The sequence below is a fragment of the Callithrix jacchus genome, chromosome 13, assembly GCF_049354715.1.
Source record: "Callithrix jacchus isolate 240 chromosome 13, calJac240_pri, whole genome shotgun sequence".
NCBI classification, from domain to species: domain Eukaryota; kingdom Metazoa; phylum Chordata; class Mammalia; order Primates; family Cebidae; genus Callithrix; species Callithrix jacchus.
Window position 1 is genome coordinate 24,082,331 of NC_133514.1, and position 26,854 is coordinate 24,109,184.

At 41.6% G+C, this 26,854-nt stretch overlaps 2 protein-coding genes across 6 annotated transcripts in view; both read right to left on the bottom strand.

The window, feature by feature from the left end:
• The window catches only part of PDGFRL (platelet derived growth factor receptor like), a 69,666-nt gene extending 68,096 nt beyond the window's left edge, over positions 1 to 1,570 (bottom strand). For all 4 annotated transcript variants that reach the window (XM_035270191.3, XM_035270194.3, XM_035270193.3 and 1 more), the window contains exon 1: positions 1,435 to 1,570. In XM_035270191.3, coding sequence (XP_035126082.1) covers positions 1,435 to 1,489 — 55 coding nt within the window. In that variant the 5' untranslated portion in view covers positions 1,490 to 1,570. The remainder of the gene's footprint in view (positions 1 to 1,434) is intronic.
• Positions 1,571 to 11,477: 9,907 nt separating this feature from the next.
• The window catches only part of SLC7A2 (solute carrier family 7 member 2), a 71,676-nt gene continuing 56,299 nt past the window's right edge, over positions 11,478 to 26,854 (bottom strand). For both annotated transcript variants that reach the window (XM_008979229.5, XM_008979227.5), the window contains exons 8-12: positions 23,498 to 23,600; positions 21,382 to 21,587; positions 19,822 to 19,988; positions 18,198 to 18,306; positions 11,478 to 16,969 (exon numbers count right to left, since the gene is read on the bottom strand). In XM_008979229.5, coding sequence (XP_008977477.4) covers positions 16,776 to 16,969; positions 18,198 to 18,306; positions 19,822 to 19,988; positions 21,382 to 21,587; positions 23,498 to 23,600 — 779 coding nt within the window. In that variant the 3' untranslated portion in view covers positions 11,478 to 16,775. The remainder of the gene's footprint in view (positions 16,970 to 18,197; positions 18,307 to 19,821; positions 19,989 to 21,381; positions 21,588 to 23,497; positions 23,601 to 26,854) is intronic.

The following is a 26,854-nucleotide window of genomic DNA, read 5'->3' on the forward strand; positions in this document are numbered from 1 at the left end:
TTTTATTTAAAGAAATGCTAAGTTACTTAGGCAGATGTTTGTAATAAACTCACATGGGTTGGGTGAGATCCAGGAGGCAGAATGGAAGCCACTTCCTGAGCCTCTAAGACTGGCAACTTGGGTATAAACACGGGAATGGCTGATTTGAAATTCTGCCTGGCCATCTCCTGCCCTATTCAAAAAATGATGCCACAAGCTACATTTCTGCCTTTTCAGCAGCTGCATACAAGGACCTGCCAGGAGCATTTTAATATTTCATTTTACAAACTGAACTCATGCTAGCTTTTCTCTGGACAGAGTTAACAGTCTTCTCTTCTCCCAATAGAAGTGCTGCCTACACTTTATTAAGCAACGGTCTGGGCTGAAGGACCCTCGTGCTCAACTTCAAGTCCCACAACTATGTTGAATTTTCAAACTATGATGTGCGTTTTTTTTTTTTGGCAAATCTTTTAGGATGGAGGAGCTGGCTCCAGCATGAAGTTGCATAACAGCAAAAGCTACTTTTCCACTAAATCTAAGCAAAAATTGTGCTGATGCCCAGGAATTTCAAGAGAGGTTTGAGGATACCAGGATGTACCCAGATGAAACACGTACTGTGCAAATAACACCCATGGAGTGAGTGGAGCAAACAAAACATCTAAATGCTAACAGGAGTGTATAATACGCATCACAGTAACACACACACAGAAAATAACCCCTGACCATGTGGTCATGAGTCTACACAACAGCGTGGACCCAGGCAGGCACACATTCAAAAACGCGCAGTGGACATGGTCCCATATGCTGTACAGGAAAAAAAAAAAGCATTTTCTTCACCTTTTCCCATCCAATTAGATAAATATAACAAGCTGTGGGGTTTTGATTCGTTTCTAAGTTTCTTACACTGATGTTTTTGTTCGAAGTTGTAGGCAATCTTGTAGGATTCAAGCCCAAGGTAGTAGACGAAACACACCCAGGGCTGCGAGGGGAGGAGGAGGTCCCTGGTAGGAACTCTACAACGGAATCAGAGATTGCCCTGCTTGGGTGGCACCCGCTCTCAGTAGCAGAGGTCCCGGCCACGCCGCTGGGAGGTGGAAGCGATCCGAGGCTCCCGCGCCACCTCCCAGACCGACACGTTGACACTGGGGGCTGGACCAGGCGCTGACTGGGGATGCCTGGTTCGCCCGGAGGTACGGGGCATGGAGAGGTCCTGGGGGGCTCCTAAGGGTAGGGGTAGCTGCCACGTTCCCCAGAGGGCTCTGCTGGCAGGGAAAGAGCGGGAGGAAATGAGACCCCACCAGGAGCGGGCAGGTGTATCCGGCAGGCAGTGGCGCAGGGGTCAAGCCACCCAAGGCGGAACGTTAGCGCAAAAGCTGGCAGGCGGGCGGCGGGGGCTGCGGGTCCCGGCTAAAGTCAGGGCACAAGCCAGGTGGCCCCGCGCCCAGAGTCACTCACCATCCTCCAGCGCTTCGTGCACCAGCAGAAGACCAAGCAACAGCCAGACCTTCATCTCGGGGACCTCGGACCTCGGACCTCTGGGCGCAAGAGCGCGGCGGCTGCGCGGGGCCGGAGCGCAGGGGAGGCGGCGGGCGAGGGGCGGGGTCCTGGGACGCCGCAGCCAGAGGATTCGGTTTCATGAGGAGGAACAGGGTTTGGGGGGAAAAGTTGGGGAATTAAAAAAAAAAAAAAAAAAGGCCTTGTAATGCGACTTCTCCTGCCCCCTGGCGGAGCCGCGGTGAGCAGCGCTTCTTCCCAGAGCGGGGAGGATGGGCTAAGGGCGAAAAGTGAATTACCACAGCCGCTCCTGGAATTTCTCCAAAGCTCGGCGTTTGCACCAAGATACCGAGTTCAACAAGGCCCAGCGGGTGCTGACGGAGTCACGTTTAACCATATTGTCCAAATGTCACCAGCGATCGCCCCACCTCCTCAGGCAGAGCCTGAGTGCTCTGTAAAAAGTGCTCCCTAAATATTTCTGTTCTTTCCGTTTCTCTCTCCCATACGCACTCACTCACAGGACCGTTGCCCTGGGTTCTCGCTGCTTCTCTGCGTCTGTCCAGAAATGGGCTCTGTACGCAGCCCTGTAACTACTGGTGAGGGTGGGAGGACAGACTCATTACAGGAATAACGTGGAAAATGAGACTGCACAGACAACCTGGGCTGTGGTGGTGAGGCGGGAGAATAGGTAATTGGGGTAACCACGGGCTAGAAGGATAAGCAGGAGAAAAGCAGGTGCAGCCGGTTCACAGAAGCAAAAGATCAGCAGGTGCAGACAGTTCTAGGCATGATTAGGTGGCACACAGGCCAGCCACATTGTCTCCTCTGATAACAAGACAGAAGTTTCCACTTCAGCCTCTGATTGGCCGTAGGCCAATCCTTCATAGGGCGTAACCAGTTGGAGGCCTCTTAAGGGAACTCAGGGGTGTTTTCAAGTTCTTTTCGCTTCATAGAATCTCTGGAGAGGATCAGGCTTTTGTGGCTTGCTCCAGCCCACTCAGTGAATCGTCTTCAGTATGTCTGCGCTTTCCTTCCTCACTTCTGTTGCTTTGTTTTTCGCTGTGTCTTTTGTTACTTTGGTCAATTTTTTTCATCATTGTTCAATTTTTTTTTTCATCAGGCTAAGAACCTGGACGATGGGGCAGAGGATTCTGGCTTTCACATGCCCCTCTGCAGAGAGCCATCCTGGGTTTCTGAGCTGGCAGACTCAGAGCAGTTTGCTAGCGGGGGAGGTGCCAGGTGTGTGTTCCCCAGGTGAGAAGCAGCCCATCTCATTGTGACCTTCAGCACCAGGCACTGCTATTAAAGAGAGCTCGATTCTAAACAGGAAAAGAACTTCTCCCTCAACACCTAAGGGAAGAAGTGCTGCCATTTATAACAAACTAGGGCTTCTCAGTCACTTCATGCAGGAGGAAACAAAAATTCTCCATTCTGTTGCCAGCTCTAGCCTGAGCTTTGCCACTCACTTGCCTTGCGGTGTAAAGAACAGTTATCTGGGAATAAAGAAAACCAAAGTTCAGATCTCGCCACTGCCACAAACTCTCAACGCCTCTTACAAGTCACTTAACCTTCTGGGTTTCAGCATCTCTAGTTTATTAAGAGAGGGAACTAGATGATTCTTTTCACAGGAGTTTGCTATGTGATTACTATTATGGATATGAAGGTTAAAACATCATCTATCACTGCTACTTTTTAAAAATTATACTTTAAGTTCTGGGGTACATGTGCAGAACGTGCAGGTTTGTTACACAGGTATACACGTGCCATGGTGGTTTGCTGCATCCATCACCCCTTCATCTACGTTAGCTATTTCTCCTAATGCTATCCCTCCCCAATCCCCCCAGCCCCTGCTATCCCTCCCCCCCCAGCCCCCCACCCCCTGACAGGCCCCGGTGTATGGTGTTCCCCTCCCTGTGTCCATGTATCACGGCTACTTTTAAGGAATAGACAAGCATTTAGACCACTGCAATATGGTGTGTCACGTTCTGGGGAGAATTCTGAGCAAAGGACTTGGAGGATGCACATGGGAGTGGCTGAATCTGCCTAAGCTGCCCCACCCTGAGATTTCTTTTCATTCTGACTCCACGAATTGACTGTTTCATTCTCACTCCATGTTGGAGCTTGGGGTTACCTCTAGATTCCTCCTCTCCATCCCACTCTCCCCTCTATGCTGACTGCATGCGCAGGTCCACCCCTCTTACGCCATCATTGTCAAACTTCACTGCCCTGACTCAGGCTGTTTTCCTCCCTTATGAGGAGTGCAGCCACAGCCTCTAATGAATCTCCCTACCCCTCTTTCTTGTACCTCAATTTATTCTTTGCCAGGCAATGCGATCAATTGCAATCACTTTTTTTTTGAGATGGAGTCTGGCTTTTTCGCCAGGCTGGAGTGCAGTGGTACAGTCTTGGCTCACTGCAACCTCTGACTCCCTGTTTCAAGGGATTCTCCTGCCTCAGTCTCACAAGTAGCTGGAATTCCAGGCACGCGCCACTATGCCCGGCTAATTTTTGTGCTTTTAGTAGAGTTGCGGTTTCACCATGTTGGCCACGATGGTCTCCTGACCTCATGATCTACCCGCCTTAGCTTCCCAAAGTGCTGGGATTACAGGCATGAGCCATTGTGCCTGGACTGCAATTACTTTTAATGGCAAAAACCACAATTACTTTTGCACCAACCCAGTCTTCAAATGAAGCCCTAGAAAACTTCACCCTTAAACCTTTCTGAGGCTCTCTAGCAAGACTCAGTTCTAGAGTTCGCAGGCCCCTGCTTCTCTCTCCTCACTTGGGCCTCACTCCCTGCCCTGCCCTCCATGCCTCACAAACAGCACACTCTGGTAGCCACTCATTCCAGCCTGTGCATCTCAGCCACCACAGATTCCCTGCTTCTGCTGTTTCCATCTGCCCCCAAAAGTTCCCTCCTCCAGTTTCCCACCTGCCTGCTTTCTCTGGCCTCACTCATCCCACAAGGGTTAGCCCAGATCCCATCTCCTTCCTCTGGGGTGAGCCCTTCTCTTGGTGTGAATGGCTCTGTTGTAGCCCATGCAACAAAATTCTGCATTTCGCTGTTTATCTGTTTATGCTTTTCTCCTGCACTATCTTAGGATTTCAAAGGCAGACTGGCTGGCCATTAATGTGGTGTAGACAGAAGATCTGGTGAGAGAGGCACAATGGTGCCACATTAGGAAGTAACTTGGCTTTCATGAATAGTTGTGCTCAGTTACTCTACCTATATTTTCACTGATTTAAAAAAGAACATGGGCCCGGCACGGTGGCACAGTCCTGTAATCTCAGCACTTTGGTAGACAAAGGTGGGTGAATCACAAGGTCAAAAGATCGAGACCATCCTGGACAACATGATGAAATCCTGTCTCTACTAAAAACACAAAAATTGGCTGGGTGTGGTGGCATGCGCCTGTAGTCCCAGCTACTTGGGAGGCTGAGGCAGGAGAATTGCTTGAACCTGGGAGGTGGAGGTAGCAGTGAGCCGAGATTGTGCCACTGCACTCCAGCCTGGGCGACAGAGCAAGACTCCGTCTCAAAAAAAGAAAATACCATAATAACTATTCTTATTCAAACATCTTTGTGCCTGTGAGTATATCTATATGGTAGATACCCAGAAAGAGTTGACTCAGCCTAAGATCATGATATTTCACATTTTTGGGAAATGCTGCCAGTTTGTCTTTTAACAAAACTGTCCATATTGGTAACCACTTCTACTTCAGGAGAATCTGAGACTACCCACATCCTCACACTCCCACCAAACCTCAATGTGATTATTCCTTTCCGTGTTTACAATGTAAAGTAGGCAAATCTCATTATGTTCTTCAGTTCTCCTTCTTTTTTTTACTCTTGAGGCTGAGTATCTTTCTGTTTTTTTTTTTTGTTTTTGTTTTTTTGAAACGGAGTTTCGCTCTTGTTGCCCCAAGCTGGAGTGCAATGGCACAATCTCCGCTTACGGCAACCTCTGCCTCCTAGGTTCAAGCGATTCTTCTGCCTCAGCCCCCTGAGTAGCTAGGATTAAAGGCACCTGCCACCATGCCCAGCTATTTTTTTTTTTTTTTTTTTTTTGTATTTTTAGTAGAGACGGGGGTTTCACCATGTTGGCCAGGCTGGTGTTAAGTTCCTGACCTCAGGTGATCTGCCCACCTCCGCCTCCCAAAGTGCTGGGATGATAGACGTTAGCCCGGATGAGGCTGAGTATCTTAATGTATTTCTTGCTCATTTGTATTTACCTACTTTTGAAAACTGGGTTCTTTTTATTATTGTTTTATAGTAACTCAACATATTCTGACTAGTAAGCTCTTGAGTGTTTTAAACACTGCAGACATTTTCTTCTAATTCTTTGCTTGTGTTCTAGTTTTGTTGCTAGTGCCTTTCTCTTAGCAATTACAACAAATGTTTCTTTAAGCAATTACATTTCTCAGTGACTTTCTTCATGGCTTCTAGGTCTTCTATTTCCTTAGGAAGGCTTCTGTGCCTTGAATTATCAAACCACTTCATATTTTCATCTGAAACATTTATAATTTTCCTTTTCTTGAAATCCACCCATAATTTATTTTTGGTATCACAAGCTAGAAATCCAATTTTGTGTTTTCAGTTGGATGTCAATGTGATACGATCATCTGTTCAATGATTTTTCCTTTTTCCATCTTTTCAAATTGACTTTTAGGATGTATTCAATTACATAGGTACATGGGTCTGCACCTATTTCATTCTATTTATTCTATTCTGTTCTATTTCATTCTATTTATCTCTGTATCTATGCCTATTAAAATACTCTGCTACATTAATTGGTATGGATGTATGGTCTGTTTTGTTATGGTTTTGGGAGAGGAATGCCCGTACATCACTACTCTTCTGTTAATTATCCTTATACATTTTCTCTTCCAGATGAAATTTGGAATCAGGTTGTCAATCTCCGTAAAAATTTTGTGTTTTGATTATAATTGCATTGATTTTAAGCTTTGGGGAAGAACAAACATATTAATAATACTGAGTCTTCCCATCTATAAATGTTATGTTATATATCTTTCAATGTATTCAGGTCTTCTTTTATGTACCCATTACGTTTTCTAATTGGTTAATGCTAGTATTTACACAATTATTTTGGAATTTTGCATTTCCAAGTATATAATTATAAATATCAAATACACTTTAGCTAAATTTGGTGTATGTGTGTGAACATATGTGTGTATGGTCATATAATTAAGTACTTACATAAGTTTATTGTTACATAGTTATATTTTTCCATGTAAGTGTTACTTGTTCATTGTTAAGCTTCTTCCTTCCTTCCATCTTTCCTTCCTTCCTTCCTTTCCTCCCTCCCTCCTGCCCACCTTCCTTCCTTCCTTCTCTCTTTCCCTCCTTCCTTCCCTCTTTCTTCCGTTCTTTCTTTCTCTTTGTTGCCCAGGTTGGAGTGCAGTGGCACAATCTCAGCTCACTGCAACCTCTGCCTCCCAGGTTCAAGTGATTCTCCTGCCTAGGCCTTCCAAGTAGCTGGGATTACAGATGCATGCCACCACACCTGACTAATTTTTGTATTTTTAGTAGAGATGGGTTTTACCATGTTGGCCAAGTTGCTCTCAAACTCCTGACCTCAAGTGATCCTCCCACCTTAGCCTCCCAAAGTGCTGGGATTATAGGCATGAGCCACTGTGCCCAGCCTACTGTTGGGCTTATTTCATATTTTTGCTTTCTTATTTGTTTCACTCTTGTGAATGAAAATTGACCCCATTACATTTTCAAATTGGTTAATACTGAAATCTAGAAAACAATTTTGGAATTCTATTTTCTCAAGCCTTTTCTATGTCACGTACACTTTAGCTAAATTTAAGTACCTAAACTTATCCTAGATTTATGTTATGGACTAAATTGTGTCCCTTGCAAAATTCATATGCTGATATCTTAACCTTCAGTAACTCAGACTGTGACCTTATTTGGAGACAGAAACTTTAAAGAGGTGATTAAAATAAGGTCATTAGGGTGGGCTGTAATCCAATGTTTCTAGTGTTCTTATAAGACAAAATATGGACACAGACACAGGCAAACAGGGAAGACCACTTGAAGACACAGGGAAAAGATGGCCATTTAAAAGCAGGGGAGAGGGCCAGGTGCAATAGCTCAGACCTGTAATTCCATTACTTTGGGATGTGGAGGTGGGTGGATCACTTGAGGTCAGGAGTACAAGACCATCCTGGGCAGCATAGTGAAACCCCATCTCTACTAAGAATACAAAAATTGGTAGGCCGTGGTGGCATGGCACGTGCCTGTAGTCCCAGCTACTTAGGAATCATTTGAGCTTGGGAAGCAAGATTGCAGTGAGCTGAGATGGCACCACTGCACCCAATCTGGGAGATAGAGACTCTGTCTCTAAATAAATAAATAAAGGCAAAGTAGAGAGGCCTCAGAGGATACCCATTCTTCTGCCACCTTGATCTCAGATTTCTAGCATTCAGAACTGTGAGAAAACACATTTCTGTTCTTTAAACCACCCAGTCTATGGTTCTTTGTTATGGTAGCCCCAGCAAACTAATACAAGGGTCTGTATTAGGATGGGAACAGAATTTATGAGACGTATAGGAGCTTCCCAAGACATGTAGCTATTTCATCACAGGCTTATTATCCTCGAATGAGACAATCTCAAGATGATTTTAAATTTGAAAAAGAAAACTGCCAAAGCTGTGTTTTTCATGGGTCTTTTTTCACTATAAAAATCCATGTGCTTTGTCTCTAGGGTGAGAAAGAATTTTATTATTAGAATCTCTGTTGTGTTGATCTTTTCCATTCTTCTTCCAACAATTGCTGTAATGTTAGCCAATTAAAATAAGCATTATCTTGCAGCTCTAAATCAAATACAATTTGAAGCCGCCTTTTCCAAGTCCTGATTAACTTTTTTTGTGTGTTTAGCTTGTATCTGGTCACCTTAATGGACCTCTTAGTAGTCTAAATAGTTTTCAGTTGATCTTGTGGATTTTTAGATAAATGCTCTCACATTACCTGTAACACCCACTTTTCTTTCTTTCTTCTTCTTATCCTTTTTGTTTTTTTTTTTTTAGTTTTTCTTTAGGTTAGTCTCACTGTCGCCCAGGCTGGAGTGCAGTGGCGTGATCTTGGCTCACTGCAACCTCCACCTCCTGAGTTCAAGCAATTCTCCTGTGTCAGCCTCCTGAGTGGCTGGGATTACAAGTGTGTGCCACCATGCCTGGCTAATTTTTGTATTTTTAGTAGAGACAGGGTTTCACCATGTTGGCCAGGCTGCTCAAACTCCAGACCTCAACTGATCCGCCTGCCTCAGACTCCCCAAGTGCTGGGATTACAGGTGTGAGCCACAGGAGCCATTTTCATTACCTATTTTAATTAATGGTAGTTTTCTATGATTACCCAGGAACTGTCCCTACTCTATTGCCTTCTGTGCTTTTTATTTGCCCCTTGGAAGTGGTAAATACTGTTAGGAATTTGTTAGATAAGAAAAAATCGGCCAATATTTTGGACATCCCTGCTCCATCCCCAAGATAAGGACATGTAACTTCTCTAACTGGTCTTTGTTAACTACAGACATACAGCCAAGATGAATTTTTCACAAAAATCAATGCTTTAAGGTTTTAGTAGGGGCACAATGTAGTGGTTTTAAATATGGGACTCCCTGAAAACTTCATTCTGAAAGAAATTCCAGACCTTTCTGATGCTCCCAGAGCCACTCATCAAGAGACATCTTAGGGTAAGGTAAGGATCCCAGAACCTTAGTCTGCTTAAAATCAATGAGACACAAGTAATGACCTTCCTAGCTCCAGGATGTTGCATGTTGTAAAGATACATCACCTATTCGTTAGTTACAAGAGCCTCTAAGTGGCAAGGGAAAGACTCTAAGCTAAAATGTAGAACAGGAAAATTGTGACTTGAGAGCTCTGGCCTCCCCTTTGCTCTTTTTCTTAACAGTGACCTCCCTCCTATTTCAACTGCCTCTGCCTATTTGCCTTCTCTTACTTACTGGCTCTAAATGATCTTTCTGAAAAGCTTCTATTATCAGTCATTTATACTTACATGCCAGTTAAAATCAATGGTTCTGTTTTAAGAACATTGGCATGTCTGATTTCTACCAGAGCAGTGAAATTGTTGGTCCTTCCATGAAATTATCAGGCATCAGTGAGCAGGTAGGTAAAGATTCTGGTGACTTTAAGACTCAGCCAATAGGGATGCCAATTTGTGGGTTAAGGGACTCAGCTCAGAAACTCGCTTGGACATTGGTGCCCACTTTGGGCTATGTAGTACTCCTGGGTAGTACAGTCTCTATCCTGTGTTTTCCACTTCCTCTGGACTGCTCCAGTCTTAACAGAGTAATAAGAACTCTTTACTGACAGTTTATGACATCTGAAACTCTTCTATCTACAACTATTTAAGAGGTGGCTATCAATCTGTTACTAGGAAGGTTCATGTAAGTGAATGAGTATTGAGTGAAGTTTCTTCCTAGTTTCACGTTCATTCATTCATTTACTTTTAGAGACAGGATCTTGCTTTGTCACCCAGACTAGAGTCCAATGGTGCCATCATGGTTCACTGAAGCCTCAACCTCCTGGATTCAAGTGATCCTCCCACCTTAGCCCCCCAAGTAGCTGGGACTACATGCACTCCGCTAATTAAAACAAAAAAATTTGTAGAGACCGGAGTCTCCACTATGTTGACCAGGCTGGTCTTGAACTTATGGCCTCAAGCAATCCTCTTGCTTTGGCTTCCCAGAGTGCTGGGGTTACAGGCATCAACCACCGTGCCCAGCCACCTTGACATACTTTAAAGACAAGTTGAGATAATGGGATACTGAGAGTTATTTTTGCATGTCTTTGAGAATTTTTTGAGATTTATAGGATGAAAAAAATTATCTTTCCACATAGATGAGGACTTCCCAGCACAATCTCTTAGCAATCCATGGGCTTTGAGCCCATAGCCCCAAAAGGAAGCCTATTTGTGGCCTCCTTCAAACACTAATATCTTATTCCTACCTCCAGGAGCTTCTGGCTGGACCTAGAGCCCGGAAACAACTCCTGGGGGATTATTTCATGTGATCTCATGGTGGCAGAACATGGGCGGGGCACCACTGCCTCATAGCAACCCTAATCAAACAAAAATTAAATTGTTTGAGGCTTCTACTTGGCAAGGAGTTTGCTATTTTAGCTTGGTTTTCAATGCTGTCTAAATTGATAGTAAAGTTTCTAAAACTCAACTTGTTCCTTCCAATTTACTAGAAACAACAGGAACTGCATACACAAAGATGTTTCAAAATTAAACAAGCTAGCTCAAAACATTTGTAATTTTTAAGCAATTTAGAATCATATTTGAAAAAAACGCTTTTCTGAATTCTCCCTCCCTATCAAGAGTAAAAAGTTGATAATTATTCACTATACTTAAAAAGAATCCTAGTTATATACAACTGATCACCAATTGTTAAAGGTGGAAAGAACATTGAGTATTTGAATATTCCATCAATGTTCTTTCCACCCTAATTTAAATATTCCATCAATATTTGAATTTTCCATCAATGTTTGACTATTCCATCAACGTTCAAATATTCAATGTTCTTTCCACCAAATAGAAAGATCTGGTGGAAAGAACATTGATGAACTCCTTGCAGATCAAAGCAACGTCAAAGTGATTGGCTCATTAAACGGCAGTCACAGTTGTAGAATCCCAGGTGTGTGACTCTGGGGTGGCATGCTTCAAGAGCAACTGATACTTTTTTGGAATGTGCCACGAGGACTGAGGACATGTGAAGACATCTCTTTCATCTCTCAGGACTTGTCAGTCATACAACAGGCCCTAGGTTGCCAGCTTAGTATTCTTCAATTGTTTCAATGTAGATTGCATTATATTTCTGAGCTTTAAAGATTTCCAAATAAAAAAGGTGTTTAAATTAGGTAAATATGAAATGTGTGCTTTTGGTATATGTGACATCTGCCTTCTGCATTATTACTGATTAAAATTTATTTTAAAATACGGTCACATCAGAAATCATATTTTATAGTGGTAAAGCAGCAGTTTTTATTTATTACAAATTCTACAAAAGAATACAACTTAAGTAAAAAGGAAAACTGATGATCACTTAAAAACATTTAAATTTAAAATTACTACTAAAAAAACCCCTTACAGCCACACAAATCCAATGTCTTTGTTGGTTTTTACAGACATAGACTTTCTGGAGGGTTTTGGGCCCTAGCAACAATTTCTATTAAGTACAATGATAACAAAGCAATAAAACAACTGGGCACTTGTAGGAGCCACCAAAGATAACGAGCCCATTAATCAGGTGTAGGCCAGAGAAACCCAACCTGTTGGCAATAGGAGGTGCTTTCCCAACTGGGTCTTGGCGAGATACATGGCACAGCAAGGCTATCAGTGCATGTGCATAAATTGTAGACCGGGTCCCACTATGCTAGTTCTGGAATCAGCTACCCCTTCCATGAATCACAGAAGTTCCTTGGTCCTTATTCATCTTGATTTGCTCAGGGGATATTTGGAATTAAGGACCCCAAACTCCCTGACTTGCATTTGAAGTCTTTCACTTCATATTGCACCCCATCAATCTGAGCCCACACAACAAGGGTAGCTACAGATAGATAGATGCTCATGCCCTAGAGGCTGCCTGACCCTGGAACCAGCCTGGGGTCCTGATTATGATCCACTGGGCTGTCAGTGGTTAGCGAAAGCTCTTTAAGGCCCAGCAATCATGGCAGTGACATCAGCCATGGTGAATAAAAGTTAACTATAGTCCTTCCAGCAAACAGTATTACCACTGGGTTGAGCCATAACAAAATGCATTTGAAATCAATAAGACTAAACTGTATACATAAAAACAATAATGAATATTACAAAAACCAACAACCACAACAACAACAGATCAGGCTTCTCAAAATCCAGAAACCGGAAGGCTATTTTAAAGTGTTTAAATATAGTTATATAAGGGAAAAAAATCTCCCCAAAACAATAAAGTCAACAACCTTACTTTCACATCTACATGACTAAAAATTGACCTTGGCTGGCATACCCCTACTTTCCCCCTTGATATTTAAGGACATGTGGGAGAACTTTATAGAAAAGTAAAGTGTGCAAGAGAAGGCACTGTTTTGGCCCTAGCAAAAAGGACAGTTAATTTCACAAGAATCATGTGAACTTTAATAACCCATGATGTACATGCTAAACTCAATCCTTCAAAGCCCTGTGGAAACAGTATTTTTGGTGGTAACAGTTGGTATCAGGAGAAATCATGAGCAACATCACCAGAAAGGGAGAGTCAGAATCTTGGCATGATTTCATCATGTGGTTTGTAATCTCAGAACACGCCCTGATTCAAGAAGAGGAAAGGCAAGCTCAAGTGCTCTCTCTGTCATCATGGGTATTGGATGCTGATGGCTTTTCCTTATGCTCCCTGCTAAGCATTTCAATCAATTTGGAAAATAGGTAAAAATAGATTCTAATTCAAAGTGTTTTATTAAAACAATTTTTTTTCTTTTTGAGGCAGGTTCTCACCATTGCCCAGGCTGGAGTACAGTGGCGAAATCTCAACTCACCGCAGTCTCAATCTCCCAGGCTCAAGTAATCCTTCCACCTCAGTACCCCAGCAGCTGGGACTGCAGGTGCGTGCTACCGCGCCCAGCTAATTTTTGTATTTTTTGTAGAGGTAGGGGTCTTGCTAGGCTTCTCAGGCTGCTCTGAAACTCCTGTGCTCAAGTGATTGGCTTGCCTCGACCTCCCAAAGTCCTAGAACTACAGGCACGAGCCACCAAGCTTGGCCTTAAAAATTTTTTTAACAATTACCTGTAAACACTCAAGACTTAAAAAGTATTTTGACTAATATGTAAAATGTAAAAGTTTTTTAAAAATTCTCTTATTCAAAGAAATTAAAAGAAGACAATCTTTTATTTTTTAAAGGGAAATAATTCTGAAACTAATGTTTTCTGTCAACTATGGCTGGTAATGGGAAAGCTCCATGTATCCGTTACTTTTTCTTATAGATCTCTCTAAAGTGACACTTTGGCTTTAGTTTCCTCAATGTTGATCTCTGTGGAGAATGTGATTATCATAATCAGTATTTCAGTACATATCAAAGGTGCCAATTTAAGTTTTCCTCATAGTTTTTAATAGAGTTTGCATAGCTCTATTCTTTCATGTAGGACTGCCATTGCCTTTCGGTGGTCATTCACAAATTATTCTTTTGTAAAGAGTATAAAATTGAGGCACTATTATAAGAAATTCTCAGAGAAAACGTTGAGAATATATTCCTTAGTGTAGGCAAGAAAAGTAATTTAAGCTGCTTTTACTCAATCACAAAAGAATGTGCATATGTACTTTTTAATTAATGAAGAAGACTTTATATACTTTTGATTACTAGTCAGAACTCTGCAACACATTTAAGTAATTTTGAGAAAGTGAAAAGAACATTTAGTTCAAAACATTATGAATTCCAACGCAGAAACAGGAAGGTGCCACAGAGCTGGTGGTACTGACTTTTACCAGTAAACACCTACCAAAAGAGATCTGTCAGAAAAGGTGTGGCAGAAACAAGTGACCAGGAATTCCCAAATGCGCCCACCACCTCTCCATTCCAGATTACAAAGCACCTGTTACAATGTACTAGAGTTTAGTGATTTCATATTAGAAACATTATAAATACTTCTCAAAGAGCCTATCTATGGGAAATATACATATAAAATCAGAGTACATTTTAAAATAGTTTAAAAACTAAAAATTTGGTGTAAGCGTATCTATCAACATCAAACATTGATTTTTCTCCACATCAGTTGGGTTTTGTACCCACATAGCGATATCGCCAAAGCCCACCATAAACCCAACTGACTTACACACTGACATATGAAATACACACATGCAGATACATATACACTCACACATACATACCTAAAACACACACATCCATTTGAGTCCTCACAGAAAAAAAGGCACAGTGGCTGACAAAGCATCTTTTTATAGTTATTTGTGTCTGTAAAGTATATCAATGTGAAAAAATATTTTTTCCCTAAATTCTGCTTCAAATTGAACAATGGGCATAACAGTTTTAGCTGCCTATCATATTCTAAACAAGTTTCTTGATTTTGTTACAGTAAACGATTTGAGTGTTTATATATTAACAACTGTTCACATTTCCTGTGTGAAGGGCCTATTCTAGATCAACTGTCAAACCAAAGGGGTTTTCAGTGTACTGTGACAACAGCAAGGGTTTATGGACATACCTACTATCCCTACCCAAATATCTGACCTATGCTTATCCAACTCCCTTTCTCCAGTAAAACATCCAGCTTGAGAGAGAATTCTGGGCTTCCGATTTTACCATGTGCACCCTGGAAGTTGTGGAATGTCCGTAATGAGTTCTGTGTCATGGATGCTCTAACGCTAGCAGCCAGAAACCCAGGCTTTCTACCTGTTTGATGTTTAATCACAACAGACTCTTGGTTATGCAAAACCATAAAAATGCAACTTGCTTTCTAATGGTGTCAATAAAATAACTGATTTCTTGGGAGACCCAAGAAACCTCTTGGGAGGTTAAGAGGAGAAAAACAAATGTTTTCCTTGCCTTTGGATTATGTGGGCCAGCTAGCATGCTTGGTAATGTTCACCATGGTGTCCTGGGAAATGTCACCCAGCCTCATCCAATGAACTATTTAATGATTTGTACAAAAGAAAATAGTTTATGAGAAGCAAAACACACTGCAAATAAATAGTCCACTATTAGGGAACCCTCAAATATAAAATGTAACAATTAGAGAATCTTACATGTAAAAAATAATTTACTCATTTCCAAAGATAACTGTGTTTATACAGTTTTAATTCAATTTTTTTTAGTTTACAGTTTTAAATAATCATGTTTTTAACCAGAATATTTGAATCCTCAATCACTGATGGGTTATTGTATACAAACCCTGGAGCTTGTATTAATAGGCTTAGTGTGGTCATTTGAAAGCAAATGGAATAAAAAGTACTAAACAATGTATGGAGTAGGGAGAGAAAAACATTCCTAAATGTTTCCAAAAGAAACATAAGAGGCAAATTAGATCCAAAGCCCTTAAATTGGGCCAGATGCCATTTACTATTGGAATAGGCATGTTCATCTCAGAACAGGGGGATTTTCTCTTCTATCCCTTGATCCTTCCCTCTTTGCACGATGCTGTGTAGCCTCCTCATCTCCAGAACAAGGGAAAAGAAACATAGACAAAGAAGTGAACTCTGTACCTGAGGAGGTTAAGACAAAAACTAAGCTGTGATTAAGTAAGTAATGGAAAAAGGATGTTATGCCATTGATTGTGTGGGCTGGGAGGGTCTGCTGGCTTATTTTAAGTGACTTTTTAGAAAAGGATGCTTGGTGTCTGCGTATTCAAGCATTGGTCTAACTCTTTGATCTTCAAACATATTCTCATTATGGTCACTCCCATGAGCTTTCTGGCCAGGGTGACTACTTTCACTTTTTAATTTCAAGAGTCCCAAGTCGATCACAGTGCCTCTCTTAAGCCCCTGACTGGGGATATGTCATTCACAAAAAGTGAAGAGCTCGTATTTTAGGACCACTGTTTGCAAAGGAGACAAGAATTCAAAAGAATGCCAAATAGTGACCTGAATGCCACTCCTGGCCTGTGTAGTGCAGCAGAAGCAGACACCCCTATTGGCTGCAGTTTGAGCAAACTGTCATATCTTACAGGGAAAAAAATTTGCATTAAACCCACTGTTGGCATTCACAACTTACTGAAAAGGCTCATTCCTTATCCCCTCATCTTATCCCTAACCAGAGATAGACACCATGATGAGTAACTGCATTTTGGCATCCCCTAAATTTACCCAGTGATGAAGTCAAATAAGGTAGAGCTGCTAGTTATTTCCCCAACCGCAGGGGGCACACACAAAACCTCTTTGCATTCAGTGATTTACCTCTATTTCAGTATGTGCAGTATATGCCACTGATTAATGACAAAACTGGAAAGATGTAACACAGAAATAGTAAAACACCAGCTAACTTTTAACGCTCATGTTCCCAAGCATATACATACACACATACATACACACACACGTACATGCACTCCCACTATTTGGGGGCTGTTGATCACTGATGAACGAAGCCTCCACTTAGGAAGTTTCCCAGGGCACATAATTCACCATCTGAGGAGATGCTGTACAGATGAGTAAGTATAAGTCAGGGTGAACTATGTATGGAGCGAACCATGACAACCTAGCATGCTCATGACATCCTGTCATGTTTTACTCAGTGTAGGATATGTATGTTAAGATGATGACCAGCTCTCCTCCTGCAACAGTTAGAATTCGCTCGTCTTTTCATGGAATATGAAAGGTAAACTGAGATTTCTTGGGTGATGGTCATTTGCTTGAATGGCAGACTTTTCTTCTGTTGCTGCATGGATGTTGTCTGGATAAGCACCTTCTTCTTCTTCATCTCTCTGATGACCCTCCAGGCTGTGTCTAATGCCATAAGCAAAGTAAATCAGGAAGCCTGTTGGGGTGGGGGGAAAAATCAATGTTTCAGGTATGTCAGGAAATGACTTTTAAGTTATTGAGGTAGAGAATTAAATACAGAACTTAATTGAGTTTTTCTCTTTCCTTTCTGTAGTACTTTAGAACAGGGGTCCCCAAGCCCCAGGCCGTGGACCACTATTGTTAGGAACCAGGCCACACAACAGCAGATGAACTAGCGAAGCCTCATCTGTATTTTCAGCCACTCCCCATCTTGCACATGACCACCTGAGCTCCACCTTCTGTCAGAGTGGTGGCTGCATTACATTCTCATAGAAGGGACTATGCATGTGAGAGATCTAGGTTGCGTGCTCCTTACCAGAATCTAACTAATGCCTGATGATCTGAGGTGGAACAATTTCATCTCAAAAACCATCCCCCACCCTGCCCATGGAAACACTGTCTTCCACAAAACCCACCCCTGGTGCCAAAAAGGTTTGGGTCTGCTGCTTTAGAAGAACAAAATGCAAATACAAGATACCCTACAGAAGGTCTCCTTGATAAATAGTTTCCTGATGGAATGTGCCCCTCTATTTTTAAGACCCAAACTTTCCGGATTGTATTTCACTCTCAACAAGCTTTGCAGTGTTGGTATGGAAAAATTTTACTTTATGTTCTTAAAAGTTAATACTGTAAACAAAATGACATGTGGGCTAAAGTCTCCAAGTATATCCTAAATACAAGTGGTGAGTTATCAGAGTCAAGGTCAGGTATTTTGCAAAGTACGACCTGTATTAATGAAGGGGACATGGACATGCCTTCCATGTGTCACTGTCACCAGGAGAGTCCAAAGAACCGTGTGCAAAGCAACTGTTTATTAACAGCCACACCGTGTGTGGATCAGGAGGCAATGTTTTAAGTACCCTCCTAAGATCACTGCAGACATGTAGGCATTTTGCTGTTTTAGTTCCATTTTAGAAAATTGGTTGTGAGTTTTGGGTTGATGTAAAATGACGTTTTCTGGGTTTCATTTTTTTCACCCATAAGTTGAAGAAAATAGAGAGCCTACATGATTCTAGAGGGTTATTGGGAGATACTGATTTAAAAAAGGCATCTGAAAACATCTGGAAAAGCACTCAAACATCCCTAAGAATTGGGAAAGAAAAAAATGGGGAAAAAACCCTTTATTCCCAGGATGGGGGAGAGAGTGCATTTCTCTCATCACAGCACATGAAATAGGAAAGAGAGCTCAACATTAAAGCACCTACCAAGTGCCATCCAAATGCTGAATCTGATCCAAGTGTCTGCGCTCAACTGGACCATCAAGTAAATGTTCACCAGGATGCTGAATGCCGGCAAAAATGGTAAGAATGGAACCTAAGGGGGGAAACAATCCTTTTGAATATACTCATATTTTGAAGCATGTTCCCCAAGTTATTTCAACAGGGTGGCAATTAATTTGGCAAATATACTTTCACACCACATCAGTCACAGTAAAAACCATGCTCTAGAGACTGGAAAAGGAGAATCACAATTTTAGAGCATTTACTAAAGCTCAAGGCAACAGGGGGTTTATCGGATTCACGAACACCTGCACCATATCCAAATAATATTGGCTTTAGGATTTAGCTTTTTTGGGGGTTTACCGATTTCATTTAGATACACACACGGGCATGTTTCTGAAATGTGAGATACATATGGTATCCCAGGTACATCCTTCCAGGACGCTCTCTTCAAGCCTAAGCCAGTATATACTCTCAGCTCGAATGGGGCAGGATAGTTTACCTTGCAGTGGAGAAGCTTGTCTTTTTAGTTTTTAATTTAGTTTTATTTTTAGAGAGAGTGTCTCACTCTGTCACCCAGGCTAGAGTACAGTGATAATATGATAGCTCACTACAGCCTTGAACTCCTGGGTTCAAGTGATCCTCCCGTCTCAGCCTCCTGACTAGCTAGGACTACAGAAATGAACCACCACACACAGCTAATTTGTTTGTAGAGATGGGGTCTTGCTATGTTGCCCAGGCTGCCCTTGAACTCCTGGCCCCAAGCGATCCTCCTGCCTTGGCCTTTCAGAGTGCTGAGATTACCTGTGTAAGCCATCATACCTGGCCCTGGAGGAAGGGTGTTTGGTGGGAATGAAGTCCTCATGAGAGGGCAGTGAATTTCTAAAAACAAAACATTCGCCTTACCTTTCTCATAGTATAGCTTCTTTAACATGAAATTTGTTTACTATTATATAATAATATTGCGATAGAAACATTCCCAAGTTTTTGAAAAGACAATAAGAGGGCCAATGTAGAAGGAATTCTGTATAAAAAGGAACACATCGAAGGAGTCTGACACTCTCATTCACTGGCTAACTGCATTAGACACTTTTCTTCTTCTTCTTCTTTTTTTTTTTTTTTTAAGAAACAATTCACTAAGGCAAGTGGATGACCTGAGCTCAGGAGTTTGAGACCATCCTGGCCAACATGGCGAAATCCCATCACCACAAAAATACACAAATAAGCAGGGCACTGTGGCTCAGACATGTAATACCAGTACTTTTGGAGGTGGAGGTGGGCGGATTACTTGAGCACAGGAGTTTGAGACCAGCCTGGCCAACATGGTGAAATCCCATCTCTACTAAAAATACAAAAATTAGCTGATCATGATGGCATGTACCTGTAATCCCAGCTACTGGGGAGGCTGAGGCAGGAGAATTGTTTGAACTTGGAAGGCAAAGGTTGCAGTGAGCCGAGATTGCTCCACTGCACTCCAGGCTGGGTGACAAAGAAGGGCTCCATCTCCAGAAAAAAAAAAAAAAGCAAAAGAAACAACTCACCAAATTAATTATGCAGAGAAAATGAACACAATATTATATTTTGGGTCTCCAATCCTCACTACACATACCATGAAGGCTACTTTTTGCTGATTCTGGGGCTGCCTCCAGATGGTGAGAACGATGGCAATGCTGAGAACAAGAAACAGCGCAAGGAGAGCAAGGCTCCAGGCCTCCAGCTTGGAGATGGCGTGAACTCCGTAAGTGGTCAAGATACTCAGGCCCAACACAAGAAAAGCTGCAGGGGTGATGTGTGGAAAACAGTCAGCACACCATGCTCCACCCAGATTGTTTGGTGCAAACAGCGTATTCTGACAAAACATCCAGTTCTGTACACATCTACTTGGCTAAATACAAAGAGTCTTCACCTTGCCCTTTCTTCTTCACTGAGGAGAGAGATGTTCAGTTGCACAGATTTAAGAAACATTGCTCATTTGCTCATTACTCTCTCCTCCTTAGAAGCCAACCACCCTACTTGGTGTTACTGACTTGCATTATCTGCTCATGTGCTGTGTCCTCATTGGCTACTCTTAGACTAGGATGCTCTCAGGGGTGGATACTTACCTTTTTTTCAAATGGGAAATGGCATGTCTGGTTATTTTAAGCTATTGTAAACATGGACTGTGATATGGTTGGCTGTGTCCCCACCCAAATCTCATCTTGAATTGTAGCTCCCATAATTTCCATGTGTTGTGGGAGGGACCCAGTGCGACATAATTGAATGGCATGCAGTTTTCCCCATACTTTTCTCATGGTAGTGAATAAGACTCACAAGATCTGCTGGTTTTATAAGGGGAACTCCCTTTTGCTTGGTTATCATTCTCTTGCCTGCTGCCATGTAAGATGTGCCTTTCACCTTCCACCATGATTGTGTGGCCTCCTAGCCACATGGAATTGTGAGTGCATTAAACCTCTTTTTCTTTATAATTTACCCAGTCTTGGGCATGTCTTTACTAGTAGTGTGAGAACAGACTAATACAGACTGCTAATGTACACAAATGATATATCATCTGCATCTTTTCTCCTTGTTTTGGAGAATGACATCATCACCCCATCTTTGACCATCAAGTCTGCTCTAGAAGACCCTCCCATTTGCTTTGAGAAGTCTGTGTTTCCCTACTTGTTACCAATCATCCTGCCCTGTAAAAGCCAGTAAAAGGATTGCCTCTCTTGGCATCCCAGGTGCCCGGTGGACTGCCTGGCACACAGGAGATGTTCAGTAGATGTCACTGAAAATATGAATGATTACATCACTGCAAGTGAACAAACAAGGATTTTCTATATTATTGGACAATTCCTTCGGGTTCCAGTCAGGTTACTGGCAGAGGTACCTGGCATGATACTTTCACCCAGCAGTGAAATAACCACTAACAAATGTGCCAGTTTCTACTTCTGTCACTCTTGTCTTGACGTATTCCATCCTCTTTTCTTCAATTATCAAGATACAATAAATGTATACGGGTCATATAAAGATGATCTCCACTGCTGGTGATGCTTTCAGTAAAAATTTCAGGGTGGTTGCTAATATATTCTAGGGCAACGTGAGGCCCTCTGTGCTCTTCTACATCATGCCAGCTCCACCCACACACATCTTCTGGGTCTGTATAATGTACGCAGAGAAGAACACTTACCCAGGAATCCTACTAGAAAGCTCACAAGAGAAGCTGACTGCTGTGTCGGCAGTGGGGAGGGGCAGAAGAGGGTCCGCACGCTGAAGCCCTGTCTTTGCAGCATGGTGACCTGGGACTCACTCTTCGAGGCTGCGCTGGGACACAATCCCAGACCATCTTTCTCAGGAGAACATTTGGGCTGCTCGTAAGATAAGCCAGGCTGGTACCTATTCCCAAACAAACATCTATGTCTTTATTGTCAAATAGACATTTGACCCAAGTGAAACCAGCACCTAAAACCTTAAGTAAGACATCATACAGAGTGATAGTGTGTAGAGTAAATCAATACTTATGAGTCCAGCCCCAGAGCATGCTGAGCCACATGGCAAACCTTTTCAATAAAGTATCTGCAGCAAAATATCCACATTTCCCCTAGTAGTCATCTAATCAGAGTAAGGTACTAGATGGCACAAGAAAGTGAAGTTGTAAAGTAAGGCGATCATGATAAAAGGATGATTATTCTGAAATTATCTACGTCCAAAGGAAATGTGGTTCATGAAAACAGCACAGGAACTCTGGGTAAATTTCAGTTGTAAAATAATGCACTCACCAGTTTGGCATTCAAAGGCCTCATCACAATCTGTCTTCCTGGCCTCATCCTTCTCTACCGATTCTTCTAGCTATAACCAGACAAGCTCATCTGGCCATTCTGCCACCTCTACACCCAGTGCATGCCATTTTCCTTTATTACTTTATCCTCCTCCTCTATAGCTTATATCAAGACATCAGCCTTGAGATGGTTTGGCTGTGTCCCCAACCCAAATCTGCCCTTGAACTGTAGTTCCCAAAATCCCCATGTGCCATGGGAGAGACCCAGTGGGAGGTAATTTAATCATGGGAGTGGTTACCTTCATGCTGTTCTCATGATAGTGAGTTCTCAAGAGATCGGATTTTTTTTTTTTTTTTGAGATTAAGTTTCAACTCTTGTTGCCCAGGCTGGAGTGCAGTGGCACGATGTCAGCTCACTGCAACCTCCCCATCCTGGGTTCAAGATATTCTCCTCCCTCAGCCTCTGGAGTAGCTGGGACTACAGGTGCCCACCACTACACCCTAAGGGGCTTTCCCCGCTTTTGCTCCGCACTTCTTCCTGCTATCATGTGAAGAAGGATGTGTTTGCTTCCTCTTCCACCATGATTGTAAATTTCCTGAGGCCTCTCCAGCTCTGCAGAACTGTGAGCCAATTAAATTTCTTTCCTTTATAAATCACCCAGTCTTGGGTATGTCTTTATTAGCAGTGTGAGAATGGACTAATAACAAGCCTGCTTCTCCACCTAGTGTCTGCCCCAGGCTTTTCAGTATGGCCTCTTCACCTTCTGGGCAGCCTTTACTTATTTTTGAAAGTAACATTTTCCTTCCATATAAAGAAATATGCTCACTGAGAAAAAATACATGAAAGTATACAGGAGAAATTTAAAACCAGCCATGACACTACCACCCAGTGTTAATCACTGTTAGTACTTTGGTGCAATTTCATCCAGGCATATAATGTCTATGTAGGCATATATGATTTTCTTCATGTAAATTTATTATTTAAATAAATTTAGATACTATATATACTGTAGTTTTGTGTCCTGAAATGGATATATTTCTCCATAAAATTAAATACCATTTTATTTGCTGTAGAAGAGTTCACTGAATAAATGTAGCCTCATTTATTTAACCATTCCCCTAGTGATATTCAGGTTAGTTTTCATTTTTTCTCTATTGTAAATTACTTTTTCCATAAACATCCTTTACATACATCTGTGTGTGCCTCCGATTAAATCTTTAGCACAAAAATTTTAACAATTGAATTAATGGAACAAAAAACATAGCACTCTTAAGTGTCTTTGAACATTATGAGAAATTGCCTTTCATACAGATTAAGGCAACCTATCCACTAATGGTCAACTTGTATTTGATTCTTTGCTAAAGACCAGATATGCTTCTTCTACTTTTCATTGCTATTTTGTTGGATGTGACCTCTCACCTTGGTGAGACAGCTGGCTCCCTGGAATCCAGGAGAGTGAGGGCTCAATATCCGACTCCCAGAGCCCCTCACGCATGGTACACCCTGCAGAACCACCAGGCGACTCACCTGAGGATGAGAACACAGGCTGCCACCAGAGAGTACGCCATGAGAGTGCCAATGGACATCATGTCCACAAGCGCCTTCAGGTCAAAGAGAAAGGCCATCAAAGCTAGGGGGAAAAGAAAAGAATGATGAAGCAAATGGCCCGGGAGGAAATTCCATACAGTTATTAACGTTTGAGCGAGGGATATCTGACTGCTACTTCATTTTGGTACTAATGATAAGTCAAGCAGAGTATAGAAAATGAATCTCTCACAGTTAAGATGTTCTTAGGGTCCATATAATCTGTTGATAGGACTTCAAAAGCCCTCAGGTCTCTAGCAACTACAAGGCACATTCTACTTTGATTATCTAAAAAATATTTGGCCTGACAAAGAGTGAAAACATTACATGACAGAACACTGTCTTTGATGCTTCAGAAGAAAAATACTGCTAGGAAACATTGGCTAGCTCGTTTTTCAAAACCACAAAAAACATTCAAACAGAAGGAAAGTAAAGTATTATATAACCACTTTACTTTCCAAGTGCATTGAATTATATACAACTCAAGTTTTTCTTTTTTTGAGACAGGATCCACTTGTCACCCAGGCTGGAGTGCAGTGGTGCAATCTTGGCTTACTGCAATCTCCACCTCCCTGGTTCAAGCGATTCTCATATCTCAGCCTCCCAAGTAGCTGGGACTACAGGCACGTGCCACCACACTTGGCTGATTTTTGTACTTTTAGTAGAGGCAGGGCTTCACCATGTTGGTCAGGCTAGTCTTGAACTGGCCTCAAGTGAACCAGAGGCCTTGACCTCCCAAAGTGCTGGGATTACAGGTGTGAGCCACAGTGCCCAGCCTGACTCAAAATTATTTTAGTAATTCTGATAAAATAAAGTAATTTTCAATTAAATTATGTTTCTGAAACAGGTGAAATGCTACTATGATTAGAGCCATGCATTCCAGGTAGACTTTCTAGATCTCAGACACCAACTTCTGGGCCTACACACCAAATCCCAAAGTATTAAGAGGCAAAAAAATATTTTAAAGAGTAACTTCCACGAAACAACTGTTTTCTCCACTGAAACAGCAAAATAGTGACAATATTAACTTGAATTTAGCCTACAGTTTTCCCTGTCACAGTAAGTGGATGACATCACCTTCCATTTATATGGTGTTTCAGATCCTTCTACAAGATTGAAACCTCTGTGATCTCATTTTACCTTTGAGTCAATGATCCTGTGAGATGGGAAATCACTTAGGTTTAGCTATATAAAATGGCTGGATTTGACAATTGTGAGTAGTTTTTCTAATAGGATTATCCCCATCTTAGAGACAGGCTAACTTACCAAGGCCACAACTACCCATCAGGGGCAGCGTTCCCCTTATCCAACAGCCCCATGTTCCTGCTACAAGATCACATTGTTTCTTTTAACACATTGCATGCCTCACTTTGAAAATTCCTTGCTGGGCTTGGAAGTTCACACTCACAATCAATCCCCGCACTTTGAGAGGCCAGGGCAGGCAGATCACCTGAGTTCAGGAGGTTAAGACCAGCCTGGCCAAAATGGTGAAACCCCATCTCTACTAAAAATACAACAATTAGATGGGTGTGGTGGCGCGTGCCTGTAATCAGAGCTACTCAGAAGCCTGAGGCAGGAGAATCTTTGAACCCCGGAGGTGGAGGTTGCAATAAACCAAGATAGTACCATTATACTCCAGCCTGGGTGACAGAGGAAGACTATGTCTCGGAAAAAAACAAAACAAAACAAAAAGAAAATCTTCATTGCTCATATATTTATACATCAGATTATTACAATTTTGGTATGTTTAAAAATCATACCCAAATAAGGTAGCCAAGAGACAATGATCAATTGTCTATACAAGCTCTCTGTTCTAAGCTAAAAACAAAGTATAAAATAACAAAAATATTTTAAAGCATTTAAAAAATGGTCTAATTATCTTCTTTTAATTATTAATTTTAATATCTTCACATGCCACCAAATTAAATTCTTCCTGAATGGAGGAGAATAAACTTTTAAAAATTCTGGATCATTACTGAGAAGTATTTTACTGGAAAAAGAAAATTTCTAATGAGTTACATAAAATAAATGACTCTTTGTCAAAAAAGTGATTATAAACTACCTTTAATATCATGTATTATTTAAAAATAAAATAGGTACCGAGTGCAGTGGCTCACGCCTGTAATCTCGGCACTTTGGGAGGCTGAGGCAGGCAGATCACCTAAGGTCATGAGTTCGAGACCAGCCTGGCCAAAATGGAGAAACCCTGGTCTACTAAAAATACAAAATTAGCCAGGTGTGGTGGCACATCCGTGTATTCCCAGCTACTCAGAAGGCTGAGGCTGAGGCTTGATCCTGGGAGGCAGAGGTTGCAGTGAGCCGAGATCGCGCCATTGTACTCCAGCCTGGGCAACGAGAACAAAACTCCATCTCAAAAAATAAAATAAAATAACATAAAATGGACTTGACATCATCTAGTGCAAATCTTCATTTTAGGGGGGCAGAAATCCAAGCCTGAGAAAATAAGTGACTTGACCTGCTAATATATGTTTAAGAAAGGGCCAGATTTATAAGAAAATGTTTACAAAGTGAAATGTTTAAACAAATACATTCTGACCTTGAAAAAAATTCCATTTCATACAGAACGAAGCACTAGCTTTTTCTAACCTAATTTCCCAACAATTCAGAGTCTCAACACAATTGTCATTTTGGTTTGAATTTCTAGCACCAAGGTTGTTCATTATTTTATGTATAAAGCTTGCTAAAGTCTTCCTTTTGTTTTCTGTAACAGTACCTCTAAGGCCATTCTCTGGATCTAGAACGTCATTGAAAATTTCTGCATGGGATAAGAATCTGGCCAAAGGTATTTTAACGGATATTAAGATGTGCCAAAAGACTAGCAATCTGGATTTTCTGAACATTCTTTAAGTACCAAAACTGTTGAAGGGAAAAATAGATTCCTAGTGGAGTTTGAGAGGACGTATGCGTTTGTAACTGTTAGATGGCTGTGATGGCCCTAGAAGCAAAGATGCCCACCATACTGAGGACAGTGATTACAAGGGCCAAGCACAAATTCTCTTGGACATTTCTTATTAATAACAGGTAAAGTTTAGCATTTCAAAAATCCTATGGTCCTTTAGCAATAGTCAACATATATCCTAGACCAAAAAATTGAATCATTATTTTAAAATTAATATTTCAAAAATTAAGCAAGAATTCCTTAATCAAAAGTTTATGCATCAATAATAGAATTTTGTGTGCTAGTTCATCAGAAAAGCAATCTACAATATTTAGCGAAGAGCCATTACAACCCTTTGCTTATTTGTTAGAGCTCAAAAGATTAAAATAACAAAACAGTAA